This window comes from Lipotes vexillifer, unplaced genomic scaffold (genome assembly GCF_000442215.2).
Source record: "Lipotes vexillifer unplaced genomic scaffold, Lipotes_vexillifer_v1.1 scaffold120, whole genome shotgun sequence".
Taxonomy (NCBI): Eukaryota; Metazoa; Chordata; class Mammalia; order Artiodactyla; family Lipotidae; genus Lipotes; species Lipotes vexillifer.
The window spans coordinates 1314272-1332823 of NW_006791240.1; the positions used below are offsets into that span (position 1 = coordinate 1314272).

Consider the following 18552-nt stretch of genomic DNA (forward strand, 5'->3'; position numbering starts at 1 on the left):
CCTGGGGATTTAACATTGCAAGTTGTTCTTCTGGTCCTCTCTCTCTGTAGTTCTTTCTAAGGAAATTCAGTGTAGAAGCGCAGTGTCCTTCCTGTCTTCATCGATCGTCAGCATTCTTTGTTATCAGCTAATAGTCAATCAGTAATTTTTGAAAGTAACAATCTCATGGTGCTTCTCAGGGAAACCAGACATTCTATCCTCTGTTTTCATCATTCATGTAAGACACAAGTATATTCCAAAATGTTTGTTTCCACAATATTCTTTTGGAATGGACTGCCAGCACACTTGTCCATGAAAAGAACTGCTTTTCTGCTCCTGCTGAGGGCTTACAACTGCTAGAGAGGGTGCTTTTTCCACCTCTGTCATTTTGGGTTTTGTTTCGTTTTTCGTGGTCTTTTAGTTTAACTAGTCTTTGGTTAGTTTGCCTTGGTTGCTCAAGAATGCTTTGTTCACAGTATTCTGGGAGACTTGTAATGACTGAGAGCAGGAACTTCAGGGTAATTCTCCACTGAACAGACAACACAGATGGGAGGGGAAATGCTACTTTAATCAAACCTGGATACATTTTGAAACCTAATCCATGTGAGTCTATTAAAACATCAGCTAAGTAGATCTCCAAAAAAAACTTCAGTTAGTATTTGAAGATTAAAGGTCCAACTGATTTTTTTTTTTTTTCTATGACTGGACCATTTTGAATGCAATTTAATATCAGTTTCTCAGTTCATCACTAATATGTTTCCATGGAGACTGTACCAACTGGTTAATATATATTGTAAAATGGGCTGTGTGATGCTGAGTTGTGCATTAGTTGCAAGCTTATTTAATCTCTTTATCCACTACAAAGTTGTGAAAAAAATCAACTTAACTCAGGCTCAAAACAATTGACATTTTGGAGAAATATCTGAAAAAGTGCCTTGTCAATTCTAATGTTGCACAATTCACATGTTGACCACTATCAATAATTCAAACATGAAAGAGAATATGGCTGTAAATTTCAGGGGGTATTTCAGGAGAAGCTGGCCGGCCATAATATATGCATTTATGCATCTTCTCCAGAATGCTTTTCCCTCATAAATGTCCACACCCTCCATAAGAACCTGGCGTAGGTCACTAGGTGCAGGGCAGGGCTGGGAGTTAGAAACGAGCCAGGTTGGCTGCCTTTGTTATTAACATTCAAAATAGCACCGGATAAGTCAATGTATACCTCATAACCATGTTCCCATTCTTAAAGTGCACAGAATTAGACTCAGGGGACCATCACAAGATAAAGGAGCCCTGGCATTAAATAATATCCCCAACTCAAGCTAAAGTATAATTGCAAAGGAACAATCTTCTGCTGTGAGACAGAATGTAAGTGAGAGGTTGAAGGAATAGCTTTCATAAATGGTGCATTCTATAAAGATCATTTGACAATTTAATAATGGAATATAATTGATTCACCCACATGATAAGAAATTTCTGTAATTAATATAATACTATTATGACTTCTATTTGATAGACATAGGAAAAAAACCTGATTTCAGCATAGATTTCATGCAGACAGAATTTTTTCCCATGGGCATGAATGCTTTCCCCAGAGGCTATCAAATGATGTATTTTATTTTAAACTGCCTCGATTATAGGAGTGCTTTTTTTGTAAATTATATACACCCTTTAAAATTAAAATATATATATACTGTTTAGAACAGAGTATCAGCTTGTTTTTTCAGAAAATCAGCAATTAAATCATTGGTCTTTAACCGGTAGTTCTCTTTCCTTAGTTAGAAACCTCACTATCTGCTCATAAAGGAATTCATGACACTTTTTCTTTCTCGGAATGACAAAGGAGAAAAGAGCATACTGTCATAACAAACAGACTCTAATCACAGGTGTAATTTATGACATGAGTGTAGTTTAACATGCATTCATGGTTCTGAACCTTAATGTTTTCTGTTCGTGTTGTCATTTTTTCCTTCTCTTCCTCCCACCCGCTACATTATTAAGACCAAAGAGAGGACAAATGATAACTTTATATTAAGGTCCTCGGGTTGGCTGGGAGAGTAATTACCAGATGGAGGCTCACGGGCATCATAGAGCCCTTCTCGAAGGAGAAAAGGTATCTGACATTTAGGTCAGGTGACATGATTAGGTGGAAACCCGTTGCTGTCCTTTTAACTACAACAGTCTGCGTCCATTGTTCCTCCACTGCCTTTCCCAGTGGTCGGGGGATTAAAACCAAACCAAACCAAACCAAAGAAACCCAGAACAGAGCAGAGAAAGGGAAACAAAAGGTTATTAAAATGCAATTTATAGACATAAGATGGAATTAGAGATGACATTTTAACGGCGGACTTCTTGAGAGCCGAGGGATGGGAGGGAGGCATTATTAGATTTGCTCAGCTTGATGAAGAACCGATGACTCAGATGTCAGTTCCAATTTATTTTTCCTCATTTAATGCTGTTTATTATTTTAACCAACAATTTTCCTAATGCTTTTGAGTTCTTCTTTTGCATTTTGGTCGTGCAAATAGAGCATTTCAGTCTAATTGAACAAATCCATACTAATCAATGTGCAAATAATTGTGAATAGTGGGAAGCTTCCTTCTAAAGTGAGAGACCTCTGCACTGGGGCATTCCCAAATGTGGAGTTATGGGGCACTTTGCCTGTAGATGGCAATAAAGAGCCAGTTATTGAGTAGCCATCCCTGGGCTGAAACAGAAATGCAGGCCTTCATCTTCCTAACAGCAAGTGTACTTCAATTTTTTTTTTTCTAAATAAAACAAACTGTACATGTTTAAAAAGATTAAAATCTCACATTGCTGTTCCGTGAACAATGGGATAGCCTAGTTTATAATCAGAATACCGAATCTTCTGAGCAGTTTTTAGTTTGAACAAGTGCCCCGGCATGTTTTTGAAATGCCTTTGTGAATTTTGTAGTAGAAACTGTCATCAGCATCATGCCAGTACCACACTTGAAAGCACTCATGAGCCTCTCCAGAAAGAAAGGTGGTCAACTTGCATCCTCTCATGGGCAGAATGGGGGAGTGGGCATACGGCATGATTATTGTTTCTCAAATCTGGGGATTGAATCTTTTATTCCTAGGTAGCCAAAGGCTAACAACTTATTCCAGGAGGAACAACTTTGAGAACTTATCCTGTCTTCTATTTATTGTACCTTTTGTTAATCATAAGCATTTAACTGTACATATGCATTTTTAGTATACAGCGAAAATTATTTTTCATTTTATTTTCTATATTGGAGAAAATTTACTGTTTTATACCATATCTTTTTAGTTCAGAAATGTTAATTCATTCACCTTTAAGAACAGCTCTGCTTTTGAAGATTAACTCTTAAAGAAAGAAATCCAAATTGCTGTAATTTATGGGGATTCAAAACTTGATTCTTTTCATCTTTTATTTCATATTTATGAAGGCCTCAAACTTAAGCTTCATGGGGTAAGATTTGGGGGTGGGGCGTCCAATCTGCTTTCTCTTAGGTGGCTAAAGCTGATTTCAGCACTTTATTGTAAAGCATTTTCCATTGCTCTAGAATATGAAGACGTGTTTATATCTTTTGAAATTGAGAGGATATTATTAAATGTGCGTTCAAAACCTTGTTTGACAAATTAGATCTTTTCTAACAAATTGGCCTCTGAGATATACATGGGGGATTAGTGTCTTTTCTCGCCTTTTTATTTTCAATGTGCAGATTTAGGATATTAGCTAGTCACCCTGCAGAAGAGGCATCGTAACTCTATATACATATATAGTCGATGAAGAACAGCTTGGTCTGGAGTCTTAATACTTTAGCACAATGTCGATCCACTGAGTTGCCCCCATTTCTCTCTGCTCAGCTGGACCACGGGTTTACCATCAAGAGATCAGGGTCTTTGGACTACTACCAACAACCAGGAATGTATTGGATAAGGTATGAGATGGTGCAGCTCAAGTCAGTGTTTCCATGGCAACGTGCTGGCAGTCTCCATTAACCAGTTCCTTCAGTGGATAAACATGCTTTTGATTTGTTATCCAGTCCATATGCTGCTTTATCAGTTTCATTTTAATCTTGATTGAGATGCCACACCCCCTCATTCTTTTTTTTCACCCCATTATTCACACTGACATTTGCCAGCTTTCTTTCCATTGCACATGCTCAGTATCAATTTTCCTTACAGTTAAAAGGACAGTATATTTAGTGTTAATGTCAAAGCATTTGCCTGATGTTGCTAATTAAAACAATGATTTCTAGTGTTTTGTCCCTTAACAAATGGAAGAACAATAGTACCTTAGTATATGTTCTATAGAAGTATATACTGTCATTTTAAAATCATCAAGCCCGACCTTAACCTTAGTAGATGGATGCAACAATGCATTTACACCTTAGTCATAGAAGCTCCTCCGAGCACAGTGAGCTATAGAATGCATTGTGTGTGTTGGTAAGCTTGTGTTTTCAAATTCTCCACCTTTTTGTTTCATTTTGTTTTTGTTTTATTGTTACCTCTCTCCCCCTGGAAATCCCTTTATGTACTAGCTATTGCATGAATTTATTTTTCGATATTTTGTAACGGTCAGATTACTTAGCTGGCTTATCTGCTCAAGCAAAAGGGACTATGGGAGGTATCGATTTTTTTTTAACTGGGTTAAGAATTCTATCCAATCGTTTTCTATTCCAGTCAACTGCGCTGGCATTTCCTTCAAGGGGCATTGTTTGTGTCTCTTTAAGTTATCCACAGGCAGGATGAGTTTTGATGATATGAGGAATGAACTCTGAGAAGTCCTAGGCAACTTTTCTCCTCCATCTTAATGTTTCTGAAATGATCTCCAGGTAAAGCTCCACATCTTAGCGTTTGCTAAGAAAAATTCCACTGGGTTTGGCATTTCCCCCAAATGATGGTGCCTTATGCTGTTCATGGAATAGACCAAGTTGGTAAAAAAAAAAAAAAAAAGGGAAGAAAAGAAAGAATAACATGTATAATATACAATTTAACCCCCAATTACTACTCTTAATTTTTTAGTATAATTAGACACTAGAATCAAAGGCATTAGAGATGCAGAAAAGGCCACCCTTTGACAAACTTTCCAAATATCTAAGATCATGATAATTTCTAAGCCTGCTGAAAGCAAGAAAAAACTTCAATAAATATCAAAGCCAGTTTTACACAGAAGGCTGTTTGTATCTTCTGGACATTATCTGCATACAGGAGTTGCACACTCACCTTTTTATTTACCTAAATAAATAGCTTTACAGATACAGAAAGAACTTTTTTATTTTTAACCTTTTTTGGGGGGGGGAGGGGTGCGAATCAATCATGATTTGCCTTTGTGCAGACTCTTTTTACGTGGAAGATGATCCATCCATCTTTTACTTTTTCCTGAAAGATAATATACATTTTGAAGAGTGCACATGAGTGCACATGTCAACGAATTTTCACAAAGTGAGCACACCACTGTAAGCAGCACCCAGACCAGGCACAGAACATCTCTAGCACCCCCAGAGGACCCCCAGCCCCCAGGGCCCTTCCAGGAGGGTCACATAGCCCTAAGGGTAAACGCTGACCTGGAGTCTGTCCGCATTAATTAGCTTTGCCTGGTTTCGTTCTTTCTATAAATCGAATCATGCTCCATCCTTTTTTAATTGTATGTCTCCTAACCTCAGGCATATTAACCAAACATTTACGAGTATAGTTGATATACAATTAAAAATAGGCATCAAATATGTCTAATTACAGTTATGCATATTTGTATAACACAAATTACACATATAAATTTCAAAAAAAACCTCTAGAAAATTATATTACTAAATTTGTGGGCTTAGGGGTGAGTGCAAAACACCAAATAAACACAGTAATTAATAAACGTAGCCAAGTATAAAAAGGTCATTTGACTAAAATCCTAGCGATGGTTCCCATCAGCAGACAAAATGACACATCCCTGAATAATGGGCAGGAGCAGATGGAAGATAATCTCTTTCTTCTTTCCCACATAAACTGCTCTGCTTTCCAGCTGGGGGCAGTAACAACAACGTTTATAGTTAATGCTGTACTGAACAGCGCACCCAGTATGTAAAGCTAAATTGGAGAAATGATGCTAAAAACTCATCGGTGTATATGCTTAATTAGGAAGTTTTATAATGCTATTTAGCCCGGAACAAACACACTCTCCTCACTGATTGCAGATGCTCGCCTTTTATCTCCATGGAAGTGGGAGCATTTGTCTAACCATGGTGGCAGCCAACTTTTTAACATAAGCAATCATTGCAGGTGAAACATCCCCACTCCCAATGGTTGTGTTTACAAGTGCTCCTGGCTGTTTTCACTGCTCTGAGCTGAACGCCTGGGAGAGGAGCTTGTGTTTTGTAAAGCAGCTCACATCAGGGCAGAGGCTTGGGAGATGGCTCTTCGGGGTGCCCAGAATTGGCATGTCCCTCTTGGTAGGCTTTTTGGGGATTGGAGAAATGGTGGGGGCCATGCCTCCTCCTTACATTCATTCTCCTGCCTCGAACAGAGGGATGCTTCCAAGCGGTAGCCAGGGTAGCAGCATCCTGCATGGCTTCCTTTTCCGGGAGACCTTGCTCCTGTGCCCCAGAGTCTGGAGGTGAGGCTCTCCCAGGAATGAGCTGCCTGGGCCATTCCACCCTCTCACACACATTCCTGCCTCTCTCGAGTGAAGTTGTCCCTGTGGCAGGTACTGTGCCAGCAACACATAGAGAAGAGTTCCTGCACCTTCTGCATGCAGAACAAGGCAACAGCCAGAACCTGATTAAATGAAACAAATATCAAAACAAGACATATGCTAAGAACGCCAAATAAGAGAAAACGCAGAGGTGAGCTAGGACAGAAGGGGGCGTTGAGGTCAGGCCTGATGTGACTCGTGTGCGTACAAGATTCAAGCACTGTCCTGAAACAGCGAGTAACGAGGCAGAGCGGCAGCAGCCGTACGCAGCCCTTGCTAGGCTATTAAATGCTGTCGTGCTCGGGTGTGAAAAGGAGTGGGGTCGGTTAAACGCATCTTGCTCGGCGCAGGTTTGGAAGACCGGTTCCCACAAAAGCCAGAGAGGAACCCCCCACGTGGTGTGAAGAGGGTTCCAAAGGCACACAACAAGTTGCAGGGCACAGGTTGCTTTAGGGACGGTGGCCTTGGCCTTGCTCTGACGTCGAGAAAAGTCTCCCCATCCTCCATGGTGTAAAAAGTGCTGCAGGAAGGAAGGAGAGGGGCCTCTGTTCTAGGAAGGGATTAACCACCCTCCATACCCCAGCACTTAACACATAGAAGAGGCATAGATTTGAACTTCAAAACCATCCAAACTGTGATCGCCAAGTATAGGGGAGGTATGAGGTTTGGTAGGGCAGCTGTACCGTGATGCTAAAAAGTGAGTTATTGACCAGGAGGCTCAAAAGCTGGGCCACAGTACTTTGTATTATAGCTCCACAAATGGTCATAGAGAGAGACACAGGGCTAGGGAGACATCTGTGTTATTTTACCAAGTCAAACAACAGGTTGCTCGCTGTTTGAGATTTTATTTTGTTTCGTTTTACCTTCAGAGCCCCCTTAAGAGCAGGTCCCAACTATATATATATATCTGTCTTTTTAGTACTTAACGTACTTGCTATTAGAAATGAGAAATTTCCATGGCATTCCAAGACTTACTGATTGGGTGTAAACTGTATATGTTTTCCTGAGATTCCTGGTGATTCGGTATTGATGGACAATTTTGTGGTATCGTATTTCTTTTCATCTTGCTTCAGAACCTCTTTCCCCCTTTATGATTTAAAAAGATGCCTACACTCTATTCTATGTATTCTTTCCTGCCACACTTTGCCTCCGTATGTTCCTCAGTGATGTTTACGGATAGGACGTAGGTTTTATCAGGTATAAATGTGTAGGAAAGAATAATCATAAAGAACTTAATCATAAGTATTGACACACTGTTATTCTATTAAGAGTGTAAACATCCATATGCTGAAGTCAAACAATTCTCAAATACATGTCAAACACATGACACTTCTAGAAACTAACAAGTCTTGAAAATTGAAATGAAACCAACTTGATTAAAGATTGGCAGCTCTGTGCATGGAGAGTTGCATGGAGAGTTTGTGGCTTTGGTGTCAGGAAGCCCTGGTTTTGGATCCAGCCTGTCCTACTTACTGTGTTGTGACCTTGGGCAAGGTACACGTTCCTCCTCTGATTCTTAATTTCCCCATCTATAAAAATGAGATGAGTATTATCAACCTTCCACATCTGTCATGAAGATGACATGAGTGGCCTGTGCAAAAGCGCCTTCATGGACCCAGCCCAAATGAGGAGCCCAGAAAAGATAAAATCATCCACTCCACACCACACGAGAGACAGATTTTCCTGGGAAAACTGATCTGTCTCCAGATCCAAGCATTTGTAAGTAAAGTAGAACCGTGACCTTCTTTGATGTTCTGATTGGGATAAACTGTTGAATAACTTATGTTAGATTATTCATGAATTAGGGGCATTAAATTTTACTTACTCTGTAGCCCCAAGTCCTCATGAAGTGTAAGTTTAAAAAGTTATCCTCTAGGGCAGGGGTTGGCAAATTACAGCCAGCCAATGGGCCAAATCTAGCTCACTGCCTGGTTTTTAAATAAAGTTTTATTGGCACACAGCCACACCCATTCATTTTTAAATTACCTATGGTTGCTTCTACTCTACAAGGGCAGAATTGAGTAGTTGTGTCAGAGAATCATATAGCCTACAAAGTCTAAAGTATTAACTCTTGGCCTTCCCAGAAAAAGTTTCTCAATTCCTGTTGTAGGAGAAAAATGTTTCTAAATTAAAAGGCAGGGAGTTCCCTGACAGTCCAGTGGTTAGAACTCGGCGCTTTCACTGCTGCGGCCCTGGTTCGATCCCTGGTCAGGGAACTAAGATCCTGCAAGCTGTGTGGCGTGGCCAAATTTAAAAAAAAGAAAAGAAAAAGAAAAAAAAGCACCACCTGGCAGGCTTGTTAAAAACTGTATCATCACCACCAGCTAGTGGAATGCACGGCACATGGAAGGCACTTCAATAAATATTTGTTAAATTAATGAATGATTGAATTTTCCCATGAAGGGACCATTAATATAGAGAAACCTTGATTGTGAAGAGAAATGTGTTTTTTTAAGAGTTTGGACAGTCATCACATATGAGATGCTCTACAGTAGCATCCCACTATAGCAACCCAAGAGTAGTTCTTCGGCAAAGCTAAAAAAATTGTTTTTGTAATAAAAGGAGTTACCCCTTAATCTACCTGCTTAGTAAGTTCTAAATTTTCATAGATTTTCTTAAGATAAACTATGCCTACAGCTGTCCTTTAGTTTACTAGCATGATGAAGGAAAGACAACATGGCAGCTCAGCTTAGCTTCCTCTGTGAGAAAATCAGGGGCCGTAGGGCAGAGGAAATGCATGAATTTTGCCCTCTAGAAACCTGACCTCAGCAAGTGGCTATCATTTTAACCCCCTGATGGGAGGCCATCAGCAACCCTCTGCAGAGTTGGACCAATGTGGGATTCTGTTAAGAACCAGATCAGCGGGAGGAGCCTATATTTATGACGTGGTGGGGAAGCATGGGACCACCCTGCCCCAGGAAATGCGGAATCACATTTAAGAGACGGGTACCTAGAAAGGAGCTTTTTTTTTTTTTTTTTTTTTTTTTTTTTTTTTTTTTTTTTTTTTTTTTTTTTCAATATTCTTTTCATATGTTAGAAAACATGAATGTGAAAATCTCACTGAAAAAGGTAAATATTTTTAAAAGGTAGTGGGTCAAATACTTATAAAGCAAGCATGAAGGTTAAAAGACAAAAGTAGTAAAGTTAACTAAACTACAATAATTAGTTAAAGAGTACATAAAAATGTAAAATGTGTCATTAAAAGTATAAAACATTGGAAGGGAATAAGAAGATAAAGCTTGGAATGTGTTCAAATTTAAGCTGCTACCAACTTAAAACAAATTAAATTACTTTCCTTACGTGTTACTTCCCTAATACAAGTTTGCAGGATAATTAGTCCTGTAACTGGCCATGAAAACTGTTCACTGGGAGTCGAGGGATTGGTTTTCCATTTCCTGCTATGCACCTTATGTCTATAAAAAGAGATTTTTTTTTTTTTTTTTTTTTTTTTTTTATTTTTTTTTTTATTTTTATTTTTTTGCCGTATGTGGGCCTCTCACTGTTGTGGCCTCTCCCACTGCGGAGCACAGGCTCCGGACGAGCAGGCTCAACGGCCATGGCTCACGGGCCCAGCCGCTCCACAGCACGTGGGATCCTCCCAGACCGGGGCACGAACCCGTATCCCCTGCATCGGCAGGCGGACTCTCAACCACTGTGCCACCAGGGAAGCCCTAGAAAGGAGCTTTGAAGGCCGCTGGTTTCATGAAGCCTGCTTTTGCCATTTAAATGGTCACCTTCACTTTAGGGCAATACCGTGTCTTAGACCCAGATACTGTGCAGTTCCTGCCTGGCGAGACCCCAAAGGGATATTAAAGCAAAACGAAACAGAACCATAATAAGCATGACAGCAAGCCAAAAAAAAAATGAGAAGGGTGGATGTATCAATCTAGGTGTCAGTTTAATTTTACTATCAAGCAAAACATTTCCAAAGTGGCAAGCAAATCGTAACTCAGTCCCTACAGAGTAAGGGCAAGCAAAGGAGAGAGCGTTCCTGAGATTAATGCCCCAACAGCTGCATCCCTGGCTCAGTCTCCTAGGTGGTATGAATAATGGATGGGCTCAAAGGCAACATGCACGATAATGTTCTTTTATTAATGAAATGAAGACTGTTTGGGATGGCTGGCAATAAATTAAGAAAAGCGAAAAAGGAAAAACAGTCACTGTTCGCCTCTGAAAAATGCAGTTACTTAAATCCAATAATTACTGCCACGACAGGAAACATTGCCTCCGAACTTAAACGAGGTATATCTCTTGTGGGTCCTGCACATAGTGCAGAAGAGAAATATTTTTGATCCATAGACTGGAAGGCCTGTTGTTTCCTAAGGGAAAAACATAACCCGTTTTAGTAGATTGACGGTGATATTAAGCATATGCAGGTATTTCATAGGTGGAGGTTTCCCTAGGGGTGAGGCACTGTACTTCAGCTCAGGCTGTGGACTGGGAAATGGCTTGATGTGGTTAGAAAACATGTCCAAGGTCACATAATCAGCTGAGCTAGGACAAAAAGCTGGTTCTCCTGACTTCCCCTGCTGCTGCTACCAAGGGGATTAAGCTAAAGCTACCAGACAAGGCAAGCATTACACAGATGTGGGTGACTCAGACTTGCAAAAACAAAGTAATGCTCCAATTCATATTCTCACTTCATTCCTGACCTTCCGCCTCCATGCTGTATTTTTCCTATAACATTGCAAAGATAGGCCAGATGGGTACCTCCTAGGTATTTATGCTGATTTCCAGATTTAATGTCAGAAGATTTAAAATATCTGAGTAGTGTGGAGGATAGTGTTGTTTTATTGTAACAGAAAAGGCCAAAGATCTATGTATTGTTGGAATAAATGTTCTGGGTATTAGGCAAGCACTGTCTCTGATTCGTGCATGCTTGGTGTTAGGGCAGGCACCAAAACGTGATGGATATGAATTTCTCTAAGAGCTCCAACTGCTATGTGTCGCCCCCAGATTTGCTGAGGTAACTGGCATGATCTTACTGTTCCTCGGTTTTCACACTTCAGCTAGCATCTCCTAAGGACACTCTGATCACCAAGAGCTTGCAGTCTGAGGTAGGGATATGCAGTGTTTCTTTCATGTAGAGCAGGTTTATATTAGTTTCTCCATATCATTTTATTTGGTCAGTTATTTGGTCTGTCAGGATCTCCCAGTCCACTGTTAGCTGGCTATAGCCCTGCACATGACATAGCCGTTGTTATTGGGTACATATTTTAAATAACTGGATTAGAGCTTCCTATTTGGTTACTACTGGTCAACTCCAGAATCTCAAGAGATTTCTTGCTCACCTCTAACCTGTGATACTTAGCACCAAAATGTGATAATGCAGGCTTCAGATTCTCTCACGAGCTTTTAATGAAGTGATAACTTACTGAGGAAACACTTGGGAATTCTACTGCAAGTCCATTCATGTCTGTTCCGGACATGAATGGAAACCGTGAGCTGCAAACCGTGAGCAAAATAACCAATAAAATAATAAATCCGTTAGGAAGTCTTAAGTTTTAATGGAACATCAAGACTTAGGACCACCCTTACCTTATAAAGATAGGCATTAGGGAGGAGAGACCCAATTTCCTTGATATCTGGGAAATTTCTGTGATTGAGAAAGAGGAAAGCAGTCTTTCAGAAATGGTTGAAAGGGCCCTGAATTTAAATCTATGATACAGCACTTCAGAGGGAAAGTTATGCTTTGAGTGTTTTCTGGGGAGAAAATTACCAGTTGGATAATATATATTTTTATAGCAATACTTTAAAAAATTATGTGTTGGCCTATTATTCTATTTCTTTGCTGAATTCATCTGTCTTGAACTACATGTCGGGCCACAGAATTCAACTGTAAAATTTTAACTGTACAGATTTTAGAGGCAATTAATTTTACAGCTACACTTAAAATTCTAAAGATATCATATATAACAGTGCTTACTGTGATAAGGAATTGGACCACAATATGTAGTTGTTGAGTAGATAAATATATGAGGTTATTAATGTTATCTAATGTAAGCATTTGATCATATCTAAAACAAATTGCACTCTTAAATATTGGACTCCTAATACCTTTAACTTCTTACTCTTTTGTATTATAGAGTTGTTCGGGGTTCTGTTTTGTCATTGCTATTCGGAAAGTACATAATCACCTAAAATAATCTAATTCTGTATTAACTAAGAAATATTTAATATGTCCCTTATATGTGTGTCACAGTTGGCTAGGCATTCTGGAAAAAAGCAAAGAAGTTTCAGATCCTACCCTAGAGCAGCTTGCATGGGATTTGGGAAATATGCAAAGGAAAGGTAATAGGCCTGTGTGCAGTAAGTGTCAAAAGTTTGGTCAAGACAGTACTTGCCTGAGGAATTTAGAAAGAAAAAGTGTGATGCAGAAGGTAAAATTTGATCAAATCTTGGAAAATAGAGAAATGCGAGTGGGCAGGAAGTGGGAGAGGTGATGTCAGGTTGGTGAACACAGTAAGCCAGGATGCAGAGGTGAGCGTTGATTAAAGTACCTTCAGAGAGATATCAGTTAGGACTGTTTGGATCGCAAGGGAAGAAAACCCAGACCAAACTGGCTTTCAGCAAAAAGAAGAAGTAATCTGAAAGGTCCAGAGGTTAGGTCTGGCTTCAGTGATGTGTGGATTCAGGACTCGGTAGGGCTTGGTTTCTTTCCATCCCTCCTCTCTGCCTCCCTGTGATGGCTTTAGTCTGGAACTTCACGTGGTACCAGGATGTGGGAAGCAGCTCCAGGCTTGCTATCCTCTCAGTTGGGATTCACTGTGAGTGTGCGGTCTCAGTGAACGTCTCCTCGTGTCCCGTGAACTGGGTCGGGTGCCCATCCTGAACCAATCACGGGTATTGGCGAACACAGCACAGGCTTGCTTCTGGGTCACAAACCCATCTGCACCCCACCCTCAGAGATGGAGGTAGGGTCCCCTTCACTGGAACCACAGATTACGTGAGCGGGGGATTTCCAAAGGGAAACCGAGGCGTGGTTGGCCGTAGGCTAAGTGGATGCTGTGCCCACTAACGGGGACATGAGGTCTGCTGATATCACAGGCTCACTTTAAGTAATAACGGGAACTAGACCCTGGAAGTTTTTATTGTAAGCACATTGTGACTGTTAGGACAAGGAGTCCAACTTTATGAGGAATTGTAAACAAATCCGACCTGCTGTGTGCAGGATGGGCTGGGGGTTGGCTGCTCTAGAGGGAAATAATGCGACCTCTGTTGTGCTTTCTTATATTTCTAAAGCCACGGCACTTGGAGAGTATCTCCTGTGTGCTATGAGCTGTGGGGAACACAGACCGGATGTCCAGACGTGATCTTGCCCTCCACAGAGTCTACAATGTGGCAGGGAAGACAGTGCATCAGAGTCAATTGCGTTGTAGGCAGGATGCACAGTGATAGCTGTACTGGGCTTCATGGGAACACAGAGAAGTTCTTAAAATGAACCACAGTCCACAGAGCCAGAAGCAGAATAAGCAGGAGCCCTGGGAGGAGAGGCCTGTGGACAGTGATGCCTTCTCAGTCATCTTTGGGAGCAAGTCTGTTGGGGGCACTAAGCATTGCTTGGGTAGCATTTGAGAATGTGGCGAGCACCTGAGTGAGTCAGGAACTGCCTGTCTATCAATCAGCAGACCCAGGTCTCCCTAGGAGTTTACAGGCCCAGAATGGGCTTGTCCACGTGCTGGAGGCTGGCTTGCTGTCCCTGAGAGAGCTCTTGGGCCGTCAGCACGGGAAGCCCTGGTCTTTTGGCCTCTGCTTGTGCTACCTCCTTCCTGGCTCACCCTGGCTGGGACCGGAGGAGGGAACCACTGGAGTGCGGTGGCTCCTTTGAGTTCTGTTTCAGTAGACTTTACATGGGAATACGTTGCCTGGGCCTCATGTGGGAGGAGAAGTGAGTTCCATTCCTAGTCAGCGACGCGATACGGGCAAAAGCCTCTCCACACACCTGGGCCTCTGGAAAGGCCAAGCCCTGGGTGAAGAATGCTTTATAAATGCTCTTTCAACTCTAAGAGTCTATACATCCAACAGAGACAACCATCACACCCCTTTCCATGACCTGTGATCATGACGTGCTATGTTTCCAAAAATAGCTGCTGTGAAGTTACTGGTGAATCAGCCCAACTGAAAGCTCAGGAGCATTTGAGCATGAAGGCCCATCAGCAAAGGCCAGCGTTTAAAAGCTGCTAACTAGAAACTGGCAGGAGTGGCCAGAACTGACTGCTTAAATGGGACAGAGCAAGGGCTGTCCAGGCAGAGGGACAAGTAAGGAAGAGAATGTGACTGACCTTATGAGCATCTGGAGAAATGAACATGAAAATAAGGGGGAATAGGACCACCCAAGCCCATGAGTGCCACCAGCGTCTGCATAAACTGCGGTACAGTATTGGTGGAGAAATGGCGTATTTCAGTGCTGACAGCCAAGAGCGTGACTTGGAATAATTGAGTCAATTATGGGGAGATGAGGTAAATACGGAGAAGGTGCCAGTGAGAGTAGACAGGGAGGGAAAGTACTCTGAGGTAAGTTCTAATGGGAGCTTTGTTTTGCATTGTTTTCCTCCGACCTGCAGCTCCTTCATTTCAAAACAATATCTTACATTGTTAAGAAAAACAAAACAAAACACCACCTTCCATTTCTGGGAGTCTTCACCATTTTGAAGGCATTTGCACATCCATTTTTACATACAGCAACTCTGGAGGGTGGGAGGGCGTTATCCCTGCTCCTTATTTAACTGAGAACTGAGTGAACGGTTCCCACGGTCAGCAGTGGACGGAACAGGACTCAAAATTTCTGACTACAAACCCGCTGTGCAATTTTCTCCCCGACACTAGAGAACCGAACCTCAGTCCACTAGTCAGTATTAGTCCCATGCCAGTGACTGTTTTCTTTCTCAAGAAGGTAGAAGTAAAAATATTTTTTATGACCAAGAGAAGCGTTTATATTACTCTTGGATTAACTACAGAGTGGTTTTTATGTGTCAGACTAAATAGACGCCTGTTTTTTACATTCAACTCTACACAAACAGCATTTTCAGTTTGCTTTGAAAGCAAAATACCATGTGTTGTAACTTTACAATGTTTTAAATAGTTAGGAATTTGGATTTATGATGCTGAAAAAGATCATAAAATCGGTGGGTATAAGACCAAGAACTATGTATGTGAGTTGAGGGTCCTTAAAAATTCGACACTTCGAAGAATCAAAGGTAGACGTTTCAACACACCAGTTATTGAATCATTGTATTAACAATCTAGTGAAACGAGAAGTGAATTATTAAAGTTTATCTTCCTCATTGATTTGTAACAAACACTGTTATTCAGTGTGTGGATAGTTTTTAAAGCAGAAGAGTTCAGCCTCATGAAGCCATTTACTGTACTGGTTTCTACACACTGCCTCTCTTTCTTTATTACTTCATTCTGGAACTTTGATTGCCCCATTTTAGATCTGAGATTGCTCTAATGCTACACTGCAGTTGTATGAGGGGCTTAGTTTCCACTTTGTTCTCAGAACCCGGCTGGCTGTAAATTTATCATCTCTGTTCTTTGAAGAAGCTAACAGTAAATTTCCAAGAGGAAACATGGTTGTATATATCCCTGTAGAGGAAAAGTAATCTCTTAAAAGCAGGATAACCTCCAGGCTACATCCTTTTAAAGAGGGACTTTCAAACAAGGATGCCTTCAACTTTTATATGTGTTCTGCATTTTTCTTCAGGCTTTGTACCTGCTCTTCTGCCCTCTGTGTAAGGTTTCTCTGTAATGATCCGTTCCTCCTCACACCCATTAAATCTGTAATGAAGTCATGCCCTTCCCAATCCTGATGTCATAATAACTTCCAGAGCTATGGCTGGAGAGCACATCCTGGAGATCATATGATGTTTCCTCAGGAAAAGGAGGCATAGGGCCCAAGAGTTGGAATACCTACAACATCGAACCTCAGTTTCGTAAATTACCACACACTACAATGAAAATGAACTTTGTAAAGGAAAATCCATGGGAAGGTTTCCATCAGGTTTAACTGCATTCAAAGCAGTTTTCAATTTCAGGCATTGGGTTCATTCAGATTAAACCCATCCTTGCCAGAGTTTGAGCCATACTCCCTCATCAACCGATAATAAGATCATTTAGAATGAGGAGGTGCTAAAATAACAGGACGAGCTTGTGGCTCTGTTTCCATGTCTGACAACTTCATCACCTCTCATCTTTATTAGACAGCTGCCTGGAGCTGAATGTTGATGAACGAGACATGCCTGGCGTCCTCACGTGTCGGACACACAGGCCCGAGGCTCCCATTTACCAGGGGGTCTCTGGCTAGGCTGGGAGCGACCGAGGGTATTAGATGTGGCGCTAGCAGAGGTCTGGGGAGGGCCAGGGAGCTGTTGAACCCACGACATCATCCATCCTGCCTGTGCCTGCGATGTCATGACCAGGTGCCCTTAGGAGCTGCTTCTGGGGGAGCAGAGGGCACCCCAGTAGTGGTGACTGTGGTCACCAAAAGTGAGTCATCGTGGACAGGTTAACCTAGCCAGCATATTTTTCTGACCTCAGAAAGTTCCAGAAATCGTTCCTTTTGCCATTTCCTTCAGCCTAATTGTCCTCTTTCTCATTTTATGCCCCTGCTAGACCACCGCTCTTGATAAGGAGAGGCAGGTTTTCCGACGAAGACGCCACCCGGATGTGAGGAGCCGGTACAAGGCCCAGCCAGCTCCGCCCGAACTCAACTCGGAATCGGAAGACTACTCGCCGAGCTCCTCCGAGACTGTTCGCTCCCCAAACTCGCCCTTTTAACAAGACCCTTTTACTCGAAGTCCTAGCTTAACCCTTTGAGACTCTGAGATTTGTTTTTCCAAATTTATGTAAAACAGTTTCATCTGATCTACCCAGCACTCAATGCTTGAATGGCCGAGCAGAACAGTGTGTTTTCTGGTATCCTTGTAGCGATTTCCCTTTGCTGAATGAGACTGTGACTTGTCGTTAGTGGAGATGGCAACTTGCTGCTAATCGGGTCCTCAAAGGGTTAAGGCTACTTTGCAACTTTTTTAAACATAGAAGCAATGAATGTTTTCATCAGTCAATCTAGGATCTGCAGTATGTAACATAGCACTTGTTAACCCTCTGAGTGCATAGGATTTTATGGGGAACCCTTGGGGGATTTTTCAGGCCTTTGGACTTATACACACATGTTTCTTGACTTTGCTGCAGATCAAGGGGTTGTTATTAGATGCTGAGATGTCCAGACAAGAAGAGCATCTAGAATGATATCTTGAGTGTCCTTTTTTGTGGGTTTAGAACATGGCAGGTTTATAACTTAAGCATCAGCACCCCCTCTTTCCTCTTCACAATCCTATTAAGAAAGGGGCTTTTTTTTGCATTGGAGGTCTAACTGTCAGCTGCCCTGAGTCCTGCATCCTGAGTGGAGGGACTTGGGCCTGTGACCAACAGCCTGACCCAGAATATAGATGGTGCCCTCACCCCCAAATTGCCTCCATATGAAGATGTGCTGATGACGCCCCAGAAATGCTGCTTCCACTTCAGCTGCTGCTACTGCCAGCGCAGACCCTCAGGAAGGCACCATACCTTGTCCTGTGTTTGGTGAGTGAGAGTCTGCCTGCTCAGTATGAGACCTCTACAGGAAAAAACAAACAAAACACACAACTGGTGGAAAAGAGCAATAAATTGCCAGGTGCTCTACAGGGCTGGAATGTCAAACAGAAAGAGGCAACAAGATCCTGTTCTTTTTCTCACCTGCTTTTTCATGCATTTCAGTCTTCAGTGTGCAATCCACATGGAGTATGGAATCCATAAAAAGGAGGAGCACCGGGGCATAGAGGCCCAGAGGCAGGTGCTCTGCAAGATGGCCGAGGAGAAAGCAGAGTGGGCAAACAATCTAGAGTAGTCTCAAAATGGTTTTT

General features: G+C 41.7%; 1 protein-coding gene across 3 annotated transcripts in view; it reads left to right on the plus strand.

Annotated features, from left to right (window-relative positions):
- Positions 1-18333, plus strand: part of DCLK1 (doublecortin like kinase 1) — a 338798-nt gene extending 320465 nt beyond the window's left edge. Inside the window, exons 17-18 of one of the 3 annotated variants that reach the window (XM_007464242.1) lie at positions 3835-3908; positions 17264-17321. In XM_007464242.1, coding sequence (XP_007464304.1) covers positions 3835-3908; positions 17264-17321 — 132 coding nt within the window. Of the gene's footprint in view, positions 1-3834; positions 3909-17263 lie in introns of all 3 variants that reach the window. The other 2 variants (XM_007464244.1, XM_007464243.1) reach the window with 2 other exon arrangements.
- Positions 18334-18552: the final 219 nt, after the last annotated feature.